General features: G+C 47.4%; 1 protein-coding gene across 1 annotated transcript in view; it reads right to left on the minus strand.

The window, feature by feature from the left end:
- Gfpt2 (glutamine-fructose-6-phosphate transaminase 2) overlaps positions 1-22,259 on the minus strand; it is a 45,421-nt gene extending 23,162 nt beyond the window's left edge. The window contains exons 1-7 of the mRNA XM_041664868.1: positions 22,040-22,259; positions 9,669-9,776; positions 6,888-6,986; positions 5,010-5,135; positions 3,814-3,872; positions 3,043-3,177; positions 349-410 (exon numbers count right to left, since the gene is read on the minus strand). Of these exons, the coding sequence (XP_041520802.1) occupies positions 349-410; positions 3,043-3,177; positions 3,814-3,872; positions 5,010-5,135; positions 6,888-6,986; positions 9,669-9,776; positions 22,040-22,046 (596 nt within the window). The 5' untranslated portion in view covers positions 22,047-22,259. The remainder of the gene's footprint in view (positions 1-348; positions 411-3,042; positions 3,178-3,813; positions 3,873-5,009; positions 5,136-6,887; positions 6,987-9,668; positions 9,777-22,039) is intronic.

The raw sequence follows: 22,259 nt of genomic DNA on the forward strand, positions 1-22,259 counted from the left end.
AAGATCCAATCTTACATTTTTCCTTTTATTTGTGTTATTTCTCTCTCTCTTTTGAAGCAGGGTTCCTGGCTGTCCTGGAACTCACTCACTCTGTAGATCAGGCTGGACTTGAACTCAGAGAGCAGCCTGCCACTGCCTCCTCAGTGCTGGGATTAAAGGCGTGCGCCATCACCACTTGACCTACGTTTTCCATTTTAAAAGCCAGGAGCTCCTGCACCACTGGCCACTGCAACGCAGTGATGTCCTTTAGACCCAACAAGCACCCCGCAGTTTGCAAGAGCCCCTAAGCTCAAACCAAATGATTTGATCTTATTTATGTCTTTGTTCCTGGAAGCACTAATGCCTTACCTTGTGGCAACAGCTTCTCCCGGGTAGTGGATGCTCTTGAAAACCAATGCAAAGGCGCCTTCCTGAAAACACAGCAGAAGAAGGTGAAGGCCTATGGAGTACCTTTGCTCTGACTGATCAAGCCTCTGCAGACCACTGACCCAGGCAGGGAGACCCCAGATCCTCTCCCTGGCAGATACAGGTTGTGTAACGATCTGAGTACAGAGGTAGCTTACGGAGGATGCAGTTAAAGCTAAAGCCAAACCGATGACCTCAGACTCAAGTCCAGCCTCACAAGGAGCTCCTGTTTCGGATGCCCAGCGGGGAGTGGTGCAGCTAAAGCCGCAGAGAGTGAGTAGGGCTAGAGAAACCCAGCACTGAGCCTCAGGAAGGGGCCTGATCAGGGAGCAGCTGGAAGGTTCAAGGGTTTGATCAGTGTAACTCAACACTGGATCCAACCTGGGATCCAGTTCTGGCTTTATCCCTCCCTTAATTAGGCAATTGCTCCAGCCACCTCCATGCCTCAGTTTCCTTATCTGCTACCCAGAAGACAGCAATTCTATCTGTATGACTTTGAGGCTCAAGGCTAATGCACGAAAGTGCTTAGAATGGTCCCTGGACTTTAGAGCATCCAAGAGAACTGGCCTTGTTAATTCTCTTAATATCATTTCTGTGACTGTGACTGTGTCTCACTTTGCTATTGGCACAAAGCTAGAACTAGATTCCAGTTTTCCTAATTCAGGACTACCAATTTCTTTGCTGAGATTTACTTATTTGATTAATGTGCATGCGTATTTGTCTACATGACTTTATGTGTGATGTGTGTGCAGTGCCCACAGAGGCCACAAGAGGGCGACAGATCCTCTAGAAATGGAGTTACAGGAGTTACAGGGTGGGCCACCCAACATGGGTGCTGGAAACTGAACCTGGGTCCTCTACAAGGTCAGTAAGTATTAACCAATGAGCCTTCTCTCCAGCTTACCCAATGTCTTTTTTTATTTAAATTCTTCATGAAAAATTATCCCAGAGTGAGCATGCCCAGACTTGTTTCTTGCCACTACCCCCTCGAGTACCCAATGTAGTGAAACAAGCATCTACATGATTCCACTATATTATATTATATTATATTTAATATATAAATCTAGAGATAACTTAAAACGCATGGGGTGATGTACACAAGTTATATACAAATACTATGATGGTTTATTTGAAACTTGATTTGGGTATCTAATTAGAGTCTAGGAACCAATTCATACTAGTACCAGGAATGGCACCATAGAATATGCTATAATTTAGAGATAGGTCCTCTAAGTCATGGACCCCCAAAAGAGGGAGGCACAGACCAAAGGGTTGTGGCAGTAGATTCGCTCTAAACACTTTGACTGTAGGATATCCCAAACCTCGGCGTGCTAATCCACAGCACTCTCTGACCCAATGAGGCCTGGATTCCGGGCCTTGAACACCATGTCCAGGCTGCTGTCGTCTTGGACCAGTTCTTGGGTGGCATGGTACCTTAGGAATGGGCTCTGAGATTCCTTGAAGCCCCCTTTCCTGACTCCCATCCCATGCAGGCCCTGCCTACTCTGTTTCCTCTAAGGAAAGTTATCCTCCTTGGACAAGGTCCCAGGCCCCATGTCTGTTCCCCTGGACAAGGCCCCAACCCCCGTGTCTATCTCCCTGGACAAGACCCCAGACCCCTGTCTATTCCCCTGGACAAGGTCCCAGGCCCCATGTCTGTTCCCCTGGACAAGACCCCAGACCCCTGTCTATCCCCCTGGACAAGACCCCAGACCCCTGTCTATCCCCCTGGACAAGACCCCAGGCACCATGTCTATTCCCCTGGACAAGCCTCTAGGTTCCATGTCTGTTCCCCTGGACAAGACCCCAACCCCTGTGTTTGTTTACCTGGACAAGGCCCCAACCCCTGTGTCTAACCCCCACGTCTATCCCCCTGGACAAGCCGCCAGGTCCCTTGTGTATTCCCCTGGACAAGCTCCCAACCCCCATGTCTATCTCCCTGGACAAGCTCATGGCTCCTGTGTCTATTCCCCTTTGGGAGAAGCTGTGGCTCCTGAGTCTGGCTGTCAGCCGCATCCCCAGTTTCTCCTGCTGTCTTTCCTGGGCCACTCCCACTGACTTCAGCATTTTCCCGTGCTCTGATCTCTCCTATCACAAAACCACAATCTTCTTCTGGAACAGCAAACATCTCTCATGCCCTAGCTGTTGCTATGCACCCTTAAACACCAGATAGCTCGGAAACCTATCCCTGTGTGCTCTATGCACGTCCGCCTTCTCCCCTCCTCCCCGCTGCCCTTTCCCATTTTGTACTTAATTGTGGGCATTTCCCCGACTGCCCCACTGACAGGAGGAAAGGCTCCAATGCCAGGTCTCCACCATCAGTCACATTCATCTGATTAGCATCTGACCGTGAGAGATGACAGTGTGAACCATGACAGCTACGTTCGCACATGCTCACAAGCCATGGTTATAAAAGCCACCGATTAGAAGGCCAGCCACCACCTCAGAGGGGCTAAAAGGAAGCAAACATTTCGTTGGATATTCACTCCCCAAACTGGACTTTCTCCAGATTCTGCAGGAATATAACACTGTACGTACATGTTCTGTACGCGAACTCTCTTCCCCCTGAGCACCTTGTGCGGATCTGTACAAGTTACAAATGAAGATGTGCTTAGACAGACGGCCCTTGTAACTCACCAACTGCTGAATGACTCTTTCGACCAGTGTTGAAAAGGTAATATCCTCAGTCTCTCTGTTGTCGAATACATATTTAATCAGCTTGGCGATGGTCTCCGTGTCTGTCTCTGACTCAAACTCGTAGCCCTTGCTTTCCTGGAAGATGGGGTTGTACCGAGGGTGACGGATTTTGGTCATTGTGCAATGCTGACTGGGCCACCTCCCTCTAGTCCCTTATGATATGACTTAAGGCAAGAACAAGCAAAACTGGGAAGGGACGAGAAATGTCTGCCAGAAGCCAGCAGCCAAACACCTCTGAGTCACCCTCTTACTCCCAGAGACTGTCCCTCCTCAGGAGCTTGTCTTCACCCTGAATCTGGACATTGCAAAACAGCGGCAGTGATATAAAATATGTGAGTCAAACCCGCTCACATCCCAGCTCACACGGCACGACCTTTTCACACTGTGGACGTTTACCGGCTGGCTTCCCAGCCCACAGTCTACGTGGCGTCTGGGTGGGTGTGTCACCTAGTACAAGCTACTCTGCTGAAGCCCAGGTCACACTATTTTGATCCTATGAAACCATAGCAGCCTGGAGATAAACACTAAAGCCCTGGTATCTCTCCCCAGACAAAGCCTGAACATGGTTCCCACTCACGGTGGTGACAGGGGCCCAGAGTGGGTCTCGCTCAGTTCCCGTGATTGTTTTGGGAGGGGCACAGGCTCAGTGAAAGTGTCGGGAGGAAGACCAATGCTGACTCAGATTTGATTTAGCCAGGGGAAGCTTCTTACCAGAAATTTCCTCAGATCCTTGTAATTTGTGATGATCCCATTATGGATGACAACAAACTCTGAAAGAAAAGTGCGGGGGAGAGAGAAGTGATATAGCTGGAAACAACGGTCAAGCGAGATGTTAACGGAGATAATTGAACACTGGACACTCTTCCCGAGACGTGTGGCAATCAGGTCTCATTTGCTGTGTCGGCGATGCCTACATCGGTGTCTGCGGCTTACACCCGAAGTAACCTGCCTGTCAGTGGTAAACATCCGGCAGCTGACCCTGTGTGGAACTCTTTCTTTGGATATTATCAAGAAGGCTTCCAGCTTCCGAAATTACTTATGTCAAATGAAGTCGTGCACCACCCGGCACATTAGTTCTTTTTGTTTTGTTTGTTTTTGTTTTTTAAGATGAGGTCTCTCCGTGTAGCCCTGGCTGTCCAAGAACTCATTCTGTAGACCAGGCTGGCCTTGAATTTACAGAGATCCACCTGCCCCTGCTGGGATTAAAGGCGTGTGCCACCACTGCAAGGCTCACAGCGTATTCTGAAGTGAGGAGCTTCTGGGAGAGTTAGCCTTGTCACTAGGCAGGGCAGGAGGCTGTGTGGTTGCAGCCTCTCCCTCCTCCCCTCAAAACCTTAAACTCTTAACTGCTGAGCCCTGACTCTGGGACCTAGGGCTCGGAGAGGTACCTAGACATTAACCATGATTGGCAGTATTGCCCGCCTTCACTCAGGACCACTCTGAGGGGTAGGGAAATGAGGCCAGCTGGATGAAGAAGGAGCTCCAAGCTTTTCTTTAGGATCCTAGCCTTCTAGAACACATTGTTCTTCTCATACTATTCTGCTATGGGTTGAGCATATCCTTCAAGAGCTCACTGCATGTGACCCTGGGTCCCCAGGGTGATCATGTGACAGGTGACAGGTGGTAGGAAACTAATAGAGTGCTCACTGGATCCTCGCCACTTCTGGAGAGTGTGCGTGGTTACGAAGCGAGGCTGCACACTTGGTCCCTACCTCATGCAGTCGGTTTCCTTTTCTGCCTTTTTAGCACGTGGTGTTGAAGTCAAGAGGAGCCTCACCAGAGGTCAGACAGATGCCCTGCCCAATCACAGATTTTCTGTCCCTAAAACTGAGACCTAAATAAATCAGGACCATCTCTGGTGGGTCATTCAGGGAGAGGTAGAGATAGCCTGAACAGGATCCACTTACCATTGTCTTTGTCTGAGCGCTGTGGGTGACTGTTGACAGCATTGGGCACGCCGTGGGTGGCCCAGCGTGTGTGGGCAATGCCGAAGTGTGTCTCAAACTCCACCTTCAAGTCCATGCTATCTTGCTCTAAACAAAAAGAAAGCCAGTTGCTGTATTCATGTATGCTGTACATGAGTGTTTGTCTGTGTGCATATGTGGTGTGTACATGTGTGTTTGCACACATGTATCTACGTGGTATGTGCACGAACGTTTTCATGTGTGTGGAGGCTGAAGGTTGATGCCGGGGTGTTTCCCCTGACTGGTGGCCACCTTATTCATTGATGCAGGGACTTGCATTAAACTCAGGAATTCACCCATTGTGGCTAGCCAGCTTGCTCAGGGGATCCTCTGTCTCTGACCTTTTTTTAAAAAAATACTTTATTTATTTATTATGTATACAATATTCTGTCTGTGTGTATGCCTGCAGGCCAGAAGAGGGCACCAGACCCCATTACAGATGGTTGTGAGCCATCATGTGGTTGCAGGGAATTGAACTCTGAACCTTTGGAAGAGCAAGCAATGCTCTTAACCCCTGAGCCATCTCTCCAGCCCTCTGCCTTTTTGTTTTTTGTTTGTGTGTGTGTTTGTTTTTTGTTTTGCTGAGACAGGGTTTTTCTGTGTAGTCCTGGCTGTCCTGGAACTCACACTGTAGTCCAGGCTGGCCTCGAACTCACAGAAGTCCACCTGCCTCTGCCTCCTGTGTGCTGGGATTAAAGATATTTGCCAACACGGCCCTGCTGTCTCTGCCTTTTGACAGCTGGAATTACTGCCATGCCTACCTGGCATTTAAAGAGGTACTAGGATCTGAACTCTGGTTCTAGGGCTCGTATGGCAAGCAAAGCCAGCTCTTTGGACAACTGTCTGTACTTTAGAAACAAGCATTGCTAGCTGGGCGGTGGTGACTCACCCTTTAATCCCAGCACTTGGAAAGCAGAAGCAGGCAGATCTCTAAATTCAAGGCCAGCCCGGTTTACAGAGTGAGTCCCAAGATAGCCAGGGCTACACAGAGAAACCCTGTCTCAAGAGAGGGGGAAAAAAGAACATTGGCATAGCACCACTAAGACAGGTAGTTTCATTATATTAGACACAGCATCTTGATTGATGACCTACCTTTAAAGTCAGTCACACATGGCAGACACCACAGGGATGTACCACATCTGGGTACCACCTATGTTGTTAAGTTTTATTTAGTGTTTATCAGTAACTAAACTCATTTCCTTTTCCCTTTTGAGGCAGGGCCATGGTAGCCCTGGAACTCACTACATAGACCAAACTGGCCTCAAATTGACAGCTATATTTCTTTCTGCCATAGCCTCCCAGGTGCTAGGAGCACAAACTAGGGCCACGATGTCGTACTTTTCTTTCCTTTTTTTTCCTTTTTGTTGTTGTTGTTTTGTTTCCTAAGACAGGGTTTCTCTGTGTAGCCCTGGCTGTCCTGAAACACACTCTGTAGACCAGGCTGGCTTTGAACTCATCCGCCCATAGTGCTGGGATTAAAGGCGTGTACTGCCACCACCTGACTTGCCCTCAGTTCTTAATCATAATAAGCTGATTTAGTAAGGAAAAGGATACATACATATAAAAGTAAAAAAAGCAGTATTGTGTGCCAGAATAATTCAAATAAATGTGTAAGTATTAAAATAGTTTTTAGAGTCTCCACATAGAGCTGCTTAAAATAAAACACCCTACACTTTGAGGCAGTCTTACAGCACGGCCTTAACCCTTCTGGTAGTCAGCCCAGTGCAGACAAATTTTCAGTCTCAGATGCTGTTGACAATGACGTATTTTCAAGGGACCTGTGGCCAGCCATCCCTCTGACACAGAGCATGTCCTACTTACTGTAAAGTTCTTCATCCAGAGCCTTCACTTTCCCCTTCTTCTTCACCAGGTGGATGTGTCTTTCTTTCACTTCATGGTTATTCCCGTCAATGGCCACACCTAGTCCACAGAAAACACGTAGTTCTGACGCTTGCCTATCGCCAACGTGCCCCATGGAAACACTCAGAAAGAGGCAACCACCGTTCACATATCCGTCACAGTACAGCAGTTTACTTATTTTAGAATATCATAAAATTGAAAACATGAACATTTTTCACATTGGATTTTGGTTCTGTCACCACGAGTTGCAGCTGTTATCTCTGTCCAAGGTGTCACATCCCTTGATCAACCAACAGCTGATCAGAAGTCTTGAAAATAAAATAGGAGCTAAGTTGGACCTGAGTTCAGTCTCCAGAACACACGTAAAAAAGCCAGGCATGAGCTGGACGTTGGCGCACACCCTTTAATCCCAGCACTCTGGAATCAGAGGCAGGCAGATCTCTGTGAGTTCGAAGCCAGCCTGGTCTACAGAGTGAGTTCCAGGACAGTCAGAACTACAGAGAAACCTTGTCTCGAAATAACACAACAAAACACAGGCATGGTGGTGCATGCTTGTAATCTCACGGTTGGGGCAGTAGAGACAGGTGGATGGATCCTGGGAACTCACAAGCCATTCAGCCTAACTAATCTACAAGTTCCAAGTCAACAAAAAACATTGTCTCAGAAAATAAAATGGATCTCTGGCCTCCACACCCACATATATGTGCAGTCATATACACGGGTGTACTCAAACACATGTATACACACCAACAAATGAGTTGCATCTGTACTGAACATTTTTTTCTTATCATTAGCTCAGAGACAAAGCATTGTAAAAAAACTATTCATACAGCATTTATATTGCTTTATATATAAATAATCTAAGGATAGTATCTGGGAGGAGGTGACAATAGATCAAATGTTGCAAATATTGTGCCATTTTATAGAAAGGACGAGAGCATCCCAAGAGTTTGGTATCTTGGGGCCTCCCTGCCCCTTACCAGGAGCTGAGTAAACCACCCAGGATTAGGGCCACAAGGTACCATTGGTTCAGTTGGTGCATCTGGAGACTCTAACCCAGGACCTCGCACACACTAAGCCAGAGCTACACCCTCCCTCAGCCTTTACCGGCCACACTTCTCCCCCAAGCTTTGGGATCAAAGAGAACTGTCTCGTTTTCAATGTTATCTGTTTTGAAAGACAAACCCAGGTCAGTTTCAAAGTAGCGATGCTAGCAGCGTGTGCAGGGATCCTGGCTTGGCTGCCACGCCCGCCTTTAAAGGCAAGAAGCCATTCAAAGGCACTGAGCCTGCTGTGCTCTTTGCGTGGTGACCTCCTAGCTCCCTCTATTTGCACGCCTGTAAACCTAGTCAGGATTGGCCTTTATTAAAAGAATTTACAAGAAAAAAAAAAGAATTTACAAGGGCAGACAAGAAGGTTACCCAGTCTCCAGGATTCGTACTGAATTAAACATTTAGCCAGTGGAAGAGGGAACCCCGAGACAGCCACCTGACGAGGACTGGGAAGTGAGTTAGAAAGGGCTTTGAGTGTGAAGGAGGACTGTAAAACCACAGGGGCTGTGTGGAAGGGCCTGGGTTCCATCTGCTTTGGTTCACTGTTTTGTGGTCAAGCGGCGCTTTCTCTGTGTAGCCTTGTTTGTCCTGGAACTCAGCTCTGTGGACCAGGCTGGCTGTGAACTCAGAGATCGGTCTGCCCCTGCCTCTGCCTCAGATCAAAGATATGCGCCACCACGGCCCCCACCGTACAGCAAAACTAGCTTAATCTTTAACATCCTGACTTATTAAATGTTACAAATTGCATAATGATGGCTGAGGGGGAAAAAAAAGAAAGAAAATTTATTTACAAAAGTCTCTCCATTCTCAACGTAGATGATATCACTGCACAACAGCAGGGGTGCCAAGAAACTGCTAGAAGGGAATTTACTGAGGTGTGATAGGAAGGCAGAACGCTGCATATCTATCTAATGTACCCAGCTCGGTAGACTAAGAGATAGGGATCTACCAGTGGAAAGACCCCCAAATCCATGGCACTGACTTCTCCTTCACCTGGTTTCTTTCCGGACCATCCTCACCATTTCTCTCCTCCATCAACATTAGTGTATGTGTGCGCATTTAACACAAGGTCTCCTCTCTTACGAATGCTAAAGTGCACAGTACCGTGTTGTTAGCCGTGCCCCCGAAGCTGCCCCGGGATCGCCAGGACACATTCATCTCGCACAACTGAAACTTTGTGCCTTTGAGCAATACTGATGAAGCTATGTCTGACCGAGATTTTGTTAGAGATCTTTTTTTTTTTTAACCCTTGGGTTTGCTTTTCTACTGTTAAAAATAAAATGTTTTCTCAATGTTTCTACAGTTTTGAAACATCTTTAATGAGCAAATGTGGTTATTCTCGGTTTATTAAAAGCAGCTGTGGGGAGACTGAAGGGGGAAAGAAAGAGACCAGGTCTGCCATTAGGCAGGGCAATGTTTGTTCCCTGTGTTGGGGCATTTTTACCACCCATGTGTGCAGCTGGCCAAAATGCCTATAAAAGATGGGATGTGGCTCCTTAAAGGGGCAAAAATGACTCCCATAGTCCACAAGGGAAACTGGGAAGTGTAGTCTTTCACCTGGAAACTACCAGTTATTATAATAACAAAGGAATGTTAAGAAGTGTCAGGGAAATTCAAAGGCTAAAAAAGTCCCCGCCACAAAGAACGAGGGTAAGAGAACCAGCCATTGTGGGGTGTCTCAGAGACCTACCTGCCGAGTCGTAGCCCCGGTACTCCAGCCGCTGCAGGCCCCTGATTAGGGTTTCAAAAATCTCTTTCCTTGTCTTGGGAACCCTGTAATTCATATACGCAAAGATTCCTGTCCAAAGAGAAAACAAAATGGTATCTTAAGAAAATACCAGTGTCCTGTTCAGGAATAAATAAATAAATACCCCACACCAGCCAAAGGAGGCATCGCAGAGAGCCCCTAGGCTGCTTGCAAAGGAAAAGCTACCAAGAATGGTTGTCCCTCATGTCCTCTGGAAGGGTTGTATTCTGTCAGCCCTTCTCTCCGTGGCAAAGCTCACATGAACCCTGTGTCATGACCCTTGGCCTTGCAGTTCCACTGCAGAGAATTTCTCTTCCACCGACGGGCAGGTGTGAGGCGCTATTAAATGGGGGACTCAGAGTAGCAAAAGTAAAGCCTTGCAAAGCCGGGCACCACCAACAGAGATTAGAAAGAGACACGGAGGGTGCAAAGAACGGTCTTTATTGCCCTGGTGGCAGGTCCTTCCTCCTCTTTCCTCATTGGCTGAGAACTCAGGAGGGTACAAGCATGCAAGTCACCTGTCTGTTTCTCAGTAAAGACCAGGCAGGGGTTTATATCGTAGTCTAATTTGATAGAGGCATCTTCTCAATTAATATCTGCTCTTCCCGAATGACTCAGTTTAAGTCAAGTCAAATTAACAACAATAAAAAACAAAAAACAAAACCAACCAAACTAACAAAACTAGCCAGCACAGCTTATTTCTTTTCCTTCTGTATCGAGCTGGGGATTGAACTAAGGGCTTCCTCATGAATGCAAGGCTAACTCAGCTCCTGCTCCAAGGATAATTGTAAAAACAGCCTAAGAATAGAGCCATCTCTTGGGAAAACATTTTTAAGGTAAGCTAACAAACCAAAAAGATTCAGTTTGATATTTCATTTTTTTTTATTTATTTTTTATTTTTTTCCCCATAGAGGAAGGTGAAGGTCCCTGCTTTAGGTCTTTTATAACGACCAGAGTTTGGTCCCCAGCAGTCACATCAGGCAGCACACCAGCAACTCCAGTTAGCACCAGCTCCAGGGACATCTGCTGCCCTCTTCTGGTCTCCAAGGGCAACTGCACGTATGTGCATATACACAACGAGGCACAGGCATACACACATACATTTAGTTTTTAGAAACATGTGTAATTTTTGTGCAGTTTCACGTGTTTTTCTTTTTAGAGAAAAGGGCAGTTCTGACCCAAAGCTTCAGAGCAGCAGAGAGAGAAGCGCTGAGATAAGGGCTGTGTGTACAGCTTAGGTCCCTTTCCTAGTGGCTCAGTTTCTGTCCCACCCTTCAAACCAAACACATATGGCTCCTGGGTGTATTTTTGTTACAGTCTTTATTTTTTAAATATAGTTTTCTTTCAATATCAAAATGAAAAGTTTAAAATCTTCTTCAAATATAAATGTACTAAATTTCTCACTTAAAGAGTACATTTCCTCGCCTTTAATCCCAGCACTTGGGAGGCAGAGGCAGGCGGATCTCTGTGAGTTCGAGACCAGCCTGGTCTACAAGAGCTAGTTCTAGGACAGGCTCCAAAGCCAGAGAAACCCTGTCTCGAAAAACCAAAAAAAAAAAAAAAAAAAAAAAAAAAAAACAAGAGTACATTTCCTGACGCTGGTGAGATGGCTCAGAGTATAAGAGCACTGGCTGCTCTTCCAGAGGTCCTGAGTTCAATTCCCAGCAACCACATGATGGCTCATAACCATTTGTAATGAGATCTGGTGCCCTCTTCTGTCCCACAGGGATACATGCAGGCAGAATATTGTATATATAATAAATAAATCTTTTTTAAAAAAGTACATTTCCCAACCTAAATGCCCCTCGACCTGAGGATGGATAAGGAAAATGTGGTACATTTACACAACGAAGTACTACACGGCCGAAAAAAATAATAACATCTTGAAATTTGCAGGCAAATGGATGGATCTAGAAAACATCATATTGAGTGAGGTAACCCAGCTCCAGAAAGACAAATATAATATGTATTCACTCATAAGTGGCTTTTAGAGATAGAGCAAAGAAAACCCAGCATACAATTCACAATCCCAGAGAATCTAGACAACAAAGAGGACCCTAAAAGAGACATACGTAGATCTAATCTACATGGGAAGTAGAAAAAGACTAGATTTCCTAAGTATATTGGGAACATGGGGATCATGGGAGAGGGTAGAAGGGAAGAGAAGAGGAAGGAAGGGGAGCAGAAAAAAAAATATAGCTCAACAAAAACAAATTTTTTAAAAAAAAGTGTATTTCCAAGGTTTTTAGTCATATTCAGTTTGTACAGCCACTGCCACAATCTATGTTTAGGTGAGCCTTAGCTCACATTAATTTTTCAGTGAACAATGAGAAAGTTCCCTGGGTTGTATGCCAAAATTCCATTCAATAATAGGCCATGTAATTATCTGGGACCATCACAGACGATGAAGCTGCTTAATACAGTAGTCTTCCTTATCTAAAAATTTTGATTTTGGGGGTTTCACCCACCAGCCTTGGCCTGAAAGCCATAACTAGAAAATTTTGATAAATAAGTAATTCATAAGTTTGGAATTGCACACCATTCTCACAAGAGGAAATAGGCTCCCAGCTAGTATGTGAACTACCCCGATTGTTCAGGGTATCCACGCTGCATGACCCAACCTCTTAGAATCTGTCTGCATTGTGAGAAAGAGTATCAGAGAATCTCAGTACCAGATGCTATCAAAGCTTCACAGGGTCAGGTGATGAATGAAGTCCCACGGCGTCACATTTGTGTCTAAGTAATGTTTGTTTTATTTAAAAACAGCCCCAAGTGCAAGAGTGGTAACAGCAACAAATGATAGCCCAGAGAGGTGCTCTTACATCCTTCCTCGTAAGGAAAAAGGGAAAAGTTCTTGATTGAATAAGAAGGGAAATCACATGCTGGGGTTGCCAAGATCAACAATGAAAAGGAATCTTCTACCTGGTAACCTGGGAACAAGAAATGTGTGCTCTTTGGTTGCCTCTGCTTGAACTGCACATTTACAACCACAGACCACAGTAAAATTGATGGACAAGACACAGCTTCAGGTTCTGTGTGTGTGTGTGTGGGGTGTGTGTGTGTGTGTGTGTGTGTGTGTGTGTGTGTGTGTGTGATGCTGTGTGAGAGTATACAGAGGCTAGAGCAAGACACTAGATATCTTCCTCTATTTTATTAGCATTGAGACAGAGATTCTAGAAGCTCACCATTTAGGCTAGGCTGTCAGGGAGCTCTGGGGGATCTATGCCCCCACTCCATAATGGTGGGGTCACAGGCACACATAGCCATGCCCAGCTTTTTGTATGAGTGCTAAAGATTCAAACTCAGCTCCTCATGCCTACCACACCATCTTCTCAGACACTGGAGTCTTTTTAAACTGCATTTTCCTAGCACCCTGTGTTCCAGAATTATACCTACACCCTTAAGCAAACTTGATATTCAAGGCAGATAACACAAAGGATTAGAAAGGTGACTATCACCAAGAGTTGAAAATATTTTAAACAGAAGGGTGAGTTCTAGGGGTCCGATTTTTCCACAAGATACTTAGTTAATATTTGGTGGAGTGTAAGATATTATGAATTTTGCTATGTTGAGTCTTGAATATTTCTATATACCTATAAATTTTATATATCTATAAATATAAATAAAGTTTTTAAAAAAGCCTATAAGTCTGGATTATTTGGGGCAGGAAGCATCTGAGTTCTGCTCTCCCATCCTTCCCTGCTGCCTCTCTTCTTCCAGCCACACTCCACTTCTGAACACTCATCTAGCACGTATGTTTTCGCGTGGCACTGAAGATCTGTAAGGGCTTGGGGGAAGGGACACATTAGAGCCCCTGGTGGGATATTAAAATGTCCTTGTCCTCAGGACCACCAGCTGTGTTGACACCCAGCCAGGAGCTTGGCAGGCAGTTGAAGCACAGTTTGGGAGCTGACTGCTGCGGAGCAAGCTGCCAAAGAGGGTTTGCAAGGCCTTTGCACAAGAAACATAGATCCTCTCATTTTCATCATGAAATATCTACTCAGCGACTTCTTTCATTAACGAAGCACCGCCCCTCTCCCTGTACAGCTAATCTTCCCGGCCAGTTGGGTTAGCACAAAACTGAACTGAAATGAATAAAATTGTATACATACTGCTAATTATTAATCACACCACTTTTTTTAAATGATCATAATGTAGAAGAAAAAAAAAGCTGCCTTCCCAGGAATTTCTCTTGTCAGAATTGCCTCTTGAAATCCACCAGCCTATCTGCAAAATAAAGTGACAACGAAAACGCAGCTTTTTTTAAACAGAGAAGATCAGTTTGGCAATGAGTCAAATTAAGTTCACGCCACCTCTTTAGAAGGCAATTTGGTAGTCGTGTGAATTGAAAAGCGAACACGTGTCAGGATAAGAGCTATTTCGGTTCTAGAAACACACCCCACAGACATCTTCGCAGAAGCGTATGTGTACTCAGAAAAGGTTAGCAGCTCGGGCTCATGTGTGACCTCCACAGACTGGAGACAGCATGGGGCTTGGCTGGGTCCAGGTAATGACCACTGCAGGTGCACAGAGCAAGCAGGCTCACAAAGCAGCAAGCACATGGAGCAAGCAGGCACAGGCAGGCAGAGCCTGCTACAGAAAACACGATGGGGTTTGGCACTCTTTCAGAGAACAATCCAATCTCCATGATGTAGGAAAGGAAAAAAGCATCTTGTAGAACATGAATTATGGGGTGTGATGGTAAGCCAAGTAGAGAGGTCTTTCCTCTGTGTTTGTAAGAGGATGGGATCAGGATGTCCCGGGGATACCAAAGTTCAAGCGTTCAAGTCCTTGTTAGATAAAAGGGTGGAACTGTCCATAATCTGCCCATGCACGTCCCTATACCACCCCTCCCTTTCTTTTCCCCCATCCCTCTCATGGGGCCTCAAGCATACTAGGCAAGCACTTCACTCACCACTGAGCTAGAGTCTCAATGCTAGAAAAGATCTAAAACGAAAATCTCAGCTGGGAAGCAGTGGTGCACACCTTTAATCTGCACTCAGGAGGCAGAGGCAGGCAGATCTCTATGAGTTCAAGGCCAGCCTGGTCTACAGAGCAAGTTCTAGGACAGCCGAGGCTCCATAGAGAAACTCTGTCTTGAAAAACCAAAGAGAAAAAAATCTCCAAGGCCAGCAAGATGGTTCAGCTGGTAAAGGTTCTGGCCACCAAGCCTGATGACCTGTGTTGAATCTTAAGAGCTCACATGGCAGAAAGAAAGAACTGGCTTCCACGTGAGCACCGTGGCATAGGCATGCTCGTATACATACACATAAGATGCATATAAAATAAATAAATGCTTAAAATAAGTTACAGTAAGAAAGAAAGAGTATCCCCCATGTCATCATAAGGGGGACATCCTAGCCAAGGACTAAAGGTTGACAAGGATGTTTGGGCAGCGGCGAATGTGTCACAGCCTCAGTTAATCCTGGTTTCCTGTGGGAACTGCTATGCCAGGAAGGAGGGCTGAGACTAGTAAGAGCAGATTCAGTAATGCAGAGACACCTGGAATTTTTGGCCAAAGCCCTGCTCGGCTCCCAGAGATCAGTGCTACTTTGGGTGGCTACAAGCCTCCCCTTGGGTCAGTCATGGCACATCCCTTCCCTTCCAAAGTTTCAGTTGCCAGTCTCCTACTCCCTTCCTGTCTCTCCACCTCCTCCTGAGCTGACCTGACCTCACTGTGGCTTTCATTCCATGATCACCCGGAAGAACAGTAGCCATAAGAAGGTGGAAAGGACCCAAACTCAACTCCCCATCAGATCCATAAAAAACAGCCTTAGGGTCACGACATCCTCTCCCTCCGTTTTCCTGGCTATGTGGCAGCAAGGAACACAGAAGATGAGGGCTGAAGGCCACAGTCAGGGCCAAATAAATGCCCATCTCTCGCCCCATCTCTGCCCTGTGCACTCTAGGTGGCCCTGACAAGCCACCAAACCCCTGCAATTTGACTTCATTGGTGAAGCAGGGGTGATGGCAGCATCTGCTTAGCCGGGAAATGATGACAGTTCAGAATGTCTTTGTCAAGCCATCAGAACCCAGTTCGCCACATAACAAGTGTCCATTTGAATAAGCGAGACAAGGAGCACCCCACTCCAAGGCAGTGAAAATGCAGGGCATTTCTACAGTACACGATCAGTCCTCAAGAGGTGACTGTCAAACAAAGTCAGGGTGTGGGAACCCCGTCACTCTTCCTTCTCGTGACTCTCTGTCTGGGAAAAGGATGGCTAAGCCAAATGTGTGATCTGGCTATGATTTGGGCAACGTTTAATCCAATCCATAAACACATCTCTAGTTTCCTTGGAGTCCTGTCACTGTTAGGACAGATGAGCCTTACAGAGTGGGGTGAAGGAGGTCATAGAGGAACAGGGGTCCCCAGAGCTGTGATTTGTAGGACTAAGGGCAGGTTGAGTGGGGACATGCTTCTTGTTCAACTGGGGGAGACATCTCCAAGGGCTGGCTCTTTACAAAGGTGGCTTCTATCCACTCTGTACCAGCTAGTGGGGTCCCCTGAGGTTCCCCATGAGGTCTACTGAGTTCTATAGGCCATAGAACTATTTGTTTCATATACTTGCTTCCTCGCCCTTACGTTTGTCTCTCCACTACATATAATCTTTTACATTCTACTATATACAATCACATCTACATTAGCATCCCCACCACATAAAACCCATGTTAGGTGCACCATAAACAGTTGCTGAATGAATGGACGCATGAATAAATGGACAGAGATAACCAAAGATAAGTGGCCATGGAGCTAGGCCTGAGACAGCTATACTAAGCCAGGCAAAGGTGGGTCTGTTTATTAGCCACCATCTCCTCTCTGCACAGGTTTGAGAGATCACTCAGAGACTCAGACTCCACAGAAGTAACGCAAACAAGGGCCCCTAAAGTTTAGAGTTCAGCCTCCAAGTGACAGATAATGACAATAACCAGTTCAGGGAAGCAACTTCCTCTGAGCACTGGGCCAGCTCTGAACACTTCGACTTGATCTGCAGTCCCTTGAGTGGTTGGGGTAAGGCGGGAGCCTAAAGAACGAGGGGAAATAGTTTCAAAGATGGGTTAGACCAATTCATTGACGTATAAATGATAATTCCTGCTGCCTCCTTAAAAAGAGGAAAGTAGAAGCAGACACACCATGGAATATGTAGTCCCACTGTGCGTTCTTCCAGAACAGAGAGTGCTTCTGAAGACCTGGCCATGGACTCTGAATGGACCCAGCACTCGCTGCTCTAGCAGAGGATGGAGTTCAGTTCCCAGCACCCACAACAGGCAGCTTCCAATGCCCTGTAACTCTAGCTCAGGGATCTGGTGTCCTCTAGTCTCCACAGGAGCATATACAGACACAGACACACACACACACACACACACACACACACACACACACACACTTACATTCTTGTTGTTCCAGCTCTGGGGGGGTTGCAGGAGGCAGAGGATTAGAAGTTCCAAGTCAGCAGGGTGGTGCTGGTGGTGGTGGTGGTGCTGGCACACGCCTTTAATCCCAGCACTCTGGGAGGCAGAGGTAGGCAGATCTCTGAGTTCAAGGCCAACCTGGTCAATGCGAATTCCAAGACAGCCAGAGCTACACAAAGAAACTCTGTCTCAAAAAACAAAAACAAACAAGGTTCAAGGCCTTCTTTAATTCTATAACAAGTTTAGGCCAGCATGGGCTACTCGAGTGTGTGTGTGTGTGTGTGTGTGTGTGTGTGTAATGTCATGACATACAATTTGCCAAATTTTCTGGATCTGGGAAAGCCTAGGTAAGGAAGACTAACCCACGGAGGAGGAAGGCGCAGAGACGGGGCAGCTAGCATGGAGTGAATCCTGCTCTGTGAACAATGGCTGAGTTAAAATGCTATATCCCAGGGTTGGAGAAATGACTCAGTGGTTAAGGGTGCACATGGCTCTTCCAAAGCCTCAAGCTCAGGTCCCAAATGAGTGCCAACATCAGTCCTAGAGGCATGTGTAGGTGTGTTGTGACTGCCCTAATGGCTTTCAGGAACCAGCTAGCTGTTTTGTTTTCCCAGTTACTCATTCAGGGACTTCCCATGACCCTCACCTGAAACTAGCTGTGGTAGGAGTATGTAAACCATAGAAACCAACAAACCAGGGGCTGAAGAGATGGCTCAGTGGGTAAGAGTGAGTACTGTCTAAAACTCTGGCTCCAGAGAAGTAGACACTCTCTTTTGGTCATCTACACTCACATAAGCATAACCCCAGCACACATATAAATAATTAATTTTTAATGACAAACCAGAAGACAGTATATACCACTATATCGCTGGGTCTCTCTTATGCCCACTTTCACCAGTAAGGCTTGGAGTAAGATTAAGCCAAGCAACTGACACCAGGGTCTGTCTATGTCCTTATCAACTCCAATTCTCAAAAGACATTGCCTTCTTCTGAAGAATCCAGCTATGAACTGAAATTCCACAAGGAAGAAATGAGAGTCAAAGCCGACTCGATTTTGGATGCTGGACGTTTTCTAAACCCCTGGACGGACACCACCCAAGCTACTGACACAGAATATCTGTCCTCCAGCTGAGTGCAGTCCTCATACACTGGACAATTCTCCCCAAGAGCTTTCTATACACAAACAGACACACTCTGTGTGCTTGCATGCATGCACGAGTACAATTCTGGGCAAATATGAAGAAATAAACCTATGGCTGCTTCTCTTAGGGACATGATGAACAGGAAGAGTGTGCACCATGCGGAGGGCCAGAGATGCTGTGAATGCTTCATTTTGTGGCACAGCAATTAACTTCTAAACAAATGCGGAAATCCGTGTGGTCCAACTAGGTATGTGGCACGATGCCCATGAAGCTGGGGGTGTTTAAATGATCCTTCGCCCACCTTCTGACGGTCACAGGTCCAGTCTGAGAGCACTGGACCAGGGTACTCGGGTGTAGGGAGGTTTAGGAAACTTGTTTATGGACCTCTGCATTAGGCTCTCAAGGGCTAGACTTAAACATCCAGGACTCCAAGCACTGGAACAGCTTTGCAGATGGTATGTGGGAAACAATGTATCTACAGCAAGATAGATAATTGCCCTGGAAGGTATCAATCCCTAATCCCTCGAATCTGCTGAGATTGCATTATGTGAAGAAAGTCTCCACAGATGAGAGTAAAAGGATCTCAGACTACCTCAGATAATCTGAGAGGTCCCCAAAGAATCACAAGTCCTTTTAAGAGGGAGGCAGAGGGAGATTGACCATGGAAAGCAAGGAGGCCACGTGACCACGAGACATAGAACAGAGGGCTGCTGTGCCCCTAGCCTGGCACGCCTGCGAGCCCCTCTCTTTGCAGCACTCATATTTGAGTCTGAAAGGACCCCTCTGGCCTCTCCTTCCTCTTTAGCAGTTAGCTCTCTGGACCTCTATGCTGTGCTGGGGCTCTAAGCTGCTGGGGGCCAACAGGTAGCTTCTGGATGCCTGGGTGTCTCAGTGACAGCTCGTGCCCACCATCTAAGAGACCACCAGAGTGCCATATAGAAATATGGACCCAAGGTTGGGTGTAGCCTATGCCTGAGGGTGTCCTCTCTGTGGCATCCTTTGGGTTGTCCTGTTGTGGCCAGGGACTAGACTATAAAAGGATGACGGTTTTCTTCACCTGTCCCTTCTTAGAATGGGGGGGAGGGGCGTGGCATGGCCACAAGACTTTTAGAACCGCAGAGCCTAGAGAACGCAGAACGTCTCCACAAGCAATCTTGCATGAAGAAAGTCCACAGAGCACAAGCAACTCTCCGATGTCAATCAAACCGCTGCATGTGGTACCTGTGATAATTAGGTTTAATAGTGGGATCTTTCTAGAACCATCTGGGAAGGGACTCTCAATGACCATCTGTCTAGATTAAGTTGGCCTGTGGGTGTGCTTATAATAGAGTCTTTTTTTTTTTTTAACTTGGGTTAGTCTAGATGGGAAGACTCACTCTGAATGGAGGTGGGACCGTTTCATGGGCTGGGTGCTGGGAACAAAGTGCATTTGTTCATTCCCCGCTCTCTGCTCATGACTGGGGATTTAATCTCTCTAGCCGCCTCCTGTGCCTGCAACCTGGATTCCTCCACAGTGATGGACGGCAACCTGGAACAAGGCCTTTCAAACAAGTTGCTTCTGTTGGGATATTTTCTCAGAGCGGCCGGAAGGAAGCTAAGACAATATTTAAGGGTCAATTCTGCTAAACTCTCAACACAGAGAAGGTTTTTGAGTGTCTCTGTTCTGTTTATGGGGATAGGATCCTTTTGGGCCCCAGCTTTTTGTCGCCAGGGCTTGGTCATCAGCTGGCTGAGAAGGACAGGCCTTTGTTCTAGACCCAAGAAACCCCCGAGGCTGCTTTGAATAAAACCAACAGGCGTGGCCTAGGGAAGTGAAATGACCTAAAAGTTCTTGTTCCAACTCACTGGGCCTCAGTTTCCTCAAATGTAGAGGAAAACTGACGTAATATTTGTTGTGTCCTTGTGCCGAAAGCACGATGGCTACTATTTGTAAAATTCACTAATTTACAAAAGAAAACAACCATAGAAGGACAAACACACACAGACCACACAGACCAAGAGAACCCAGACCTGTGCGTTCATTTTTGGGCACCTGTGCTGCATGCTCTGAACCTGGGACAAAGAGAGCCTGCTAAGTGACAGAGAGCACTAAAAACACAGTACGTTTTGTCTTTAGTCAGGATGTTACAGGACCCCTGGCGGAAGGCAGGCGGCTGGGATGTAAGCAAGGATGAGGCCTTCTAGCCTAGCACATCCATTTCCCTGGTGTCTGGTTCTGAATTTCTGAATAGAAGCTCAGCTGGGTCAAGGCTTCTCCTCATCCTAGACATCTTTGGTGACCTCAAGATACTTTTCCTACTCAGTCACAAATCAATACCAAAGTCTAGAAAGGTTATAGGTTGGTTATAACCCCAAATCTGATCTCTTCCAAAGAGCTGGAGGAGGCAGTCATCCAGAACTTAGAAAGACACGAGAAAGGCAGATGTTAGGGGAAAGCAATGTGGAAGGCTCAGGTGGTTGGTGGTGGAAACCGGGGCCATCTGAGGATCAGCAAGGAAAGCCAAATAGTTCAAATACTTTGAGGTTCTTACATAAGTTTAACTCTAAGGCCACCCGTGGCTAGAGACCTGCAAGGGGCTCGAACCTGGGGGGCTTTGAATCTGACAAAACTTTCATCTTTGTTTCATTTCTGTGTCCATAAATACCCGAGGCAACCTTACACACATATTGCCAAGGATACCTGGGAGTCCTAAGATTCTGTTTGCTGGTCCAAGAGTTTTTAAACAGACCCGGCTTTCCCTGGACGAGGCTGCATCTCAAGGCCTCCTGCATGCTCCCTGGTCAGTGGTTCCTCATGCCTGATCCCCCTGGCTCCTGAAACAAGGCCTGTATAGACCTTGGCTTTAGACTCACCCACTGGCAAACCCCACCCCGCAAGCCCTCAGCAAAGTCAGAGAGGCGCCTTTCATGGCTTCAAAAGTTCCACCAGGTTCTCCAGCCGCAGGGGGCTGGAGTGGGTAACAGAATCCTACTCAAGGAGGGAAAAAAAGCACAGTGACCTTTTGTCCCAGAAGTTCCCGGCTTTCCCGGCCAGCCAGCCAGCGGAGGCGGCCCAGTCAGCCAGGAGGGTAAGGAATTGCAGATGTGCGCCCAGGGCGGCCGCCCTCCCTTCAACTCCCAAAGCAAAGCCCGGAGGACACCTCGGCGTCGCCCGGGGCTGCGCCTCTATCCGGTCCAGGGCTCCCTCCCGCTCCTAGCTTCGGGTCAAGCTCAGGGGAGTCACAGTCTCTCGCGTCTCCCAGAGCCCTTTCCAGCCAAGCTTCACCACAGGACCCACACTTCTAGGGACAGAAGGAGGTTCATTTAGGGTCACCAGAAAGACGCGCAAACCCTCCCGAGAGCACCAGAACTGCTCCGGGCGCCCCGGGGCGGGTTGCTGACACCGCACAGGTGAAGTCACTTGTCCTCGGTGGGCGCGGCGGACTGAGACTCTTACCACCACTTCGCGCCTAGGATGATGCTTAAGATTGCTCGTGGCGGCTTTTGTGGGTCAAGTGAAAAAGGAGTCCTCTTAACACATGAGGAGGAAACACCTCGGTGTTGCGGGGAACCAGGCTGGGGACCCGCCCCGTTTCTTCTACTCTGTGGTCCTGGCTTGGGTCTTCTCACACCGAGTTTAGACGCTCACCCTCCTCAAGCCCCTCATGTCCCCGAGACGTCATTCCGGGGCCGGACGCAGGGAAGACAGGCCTGGCTAATGAAGGCTCCACGATCGCCCACCCCCAGCAGGACCCTGCGTCTGGCTCTCTGGCCTGCACTCACCGCACATGGTGGCTGCCGATCGCTCCAGACACTCCAGACGACTCCTCCGTGCCTCGCGCTCCCTGGCTCAGGCTCCCGCCGCTCGGCCTCCTGCCCTTATAGCCAGCCACTAGCCCTCTGAGAGGGGTGGGGCTGGGCGGGGCCTCATGCCGCCTGCTTGCCCCTCATTGGTGGTCCCCTGGTTGTCGTGACAACGGCGGCCCCCCTTTCAAGACTCAAG

This window comes from Microtus oregoni, unplaced genomic scaffold (genome assembly GCF_018167655.1).
Source record: "Microtus oregoni isolate MIOR12 unplaced genomic scaffold, Mior012 000015F_ref0000493, whole genome shotgun sequence".
Taxonomy (NCBI): Eukaryota; Metazoa; Chordata; class Mammalia; order Rodentia; family Cricetidae; genus Microtus; species Microtus oregoni.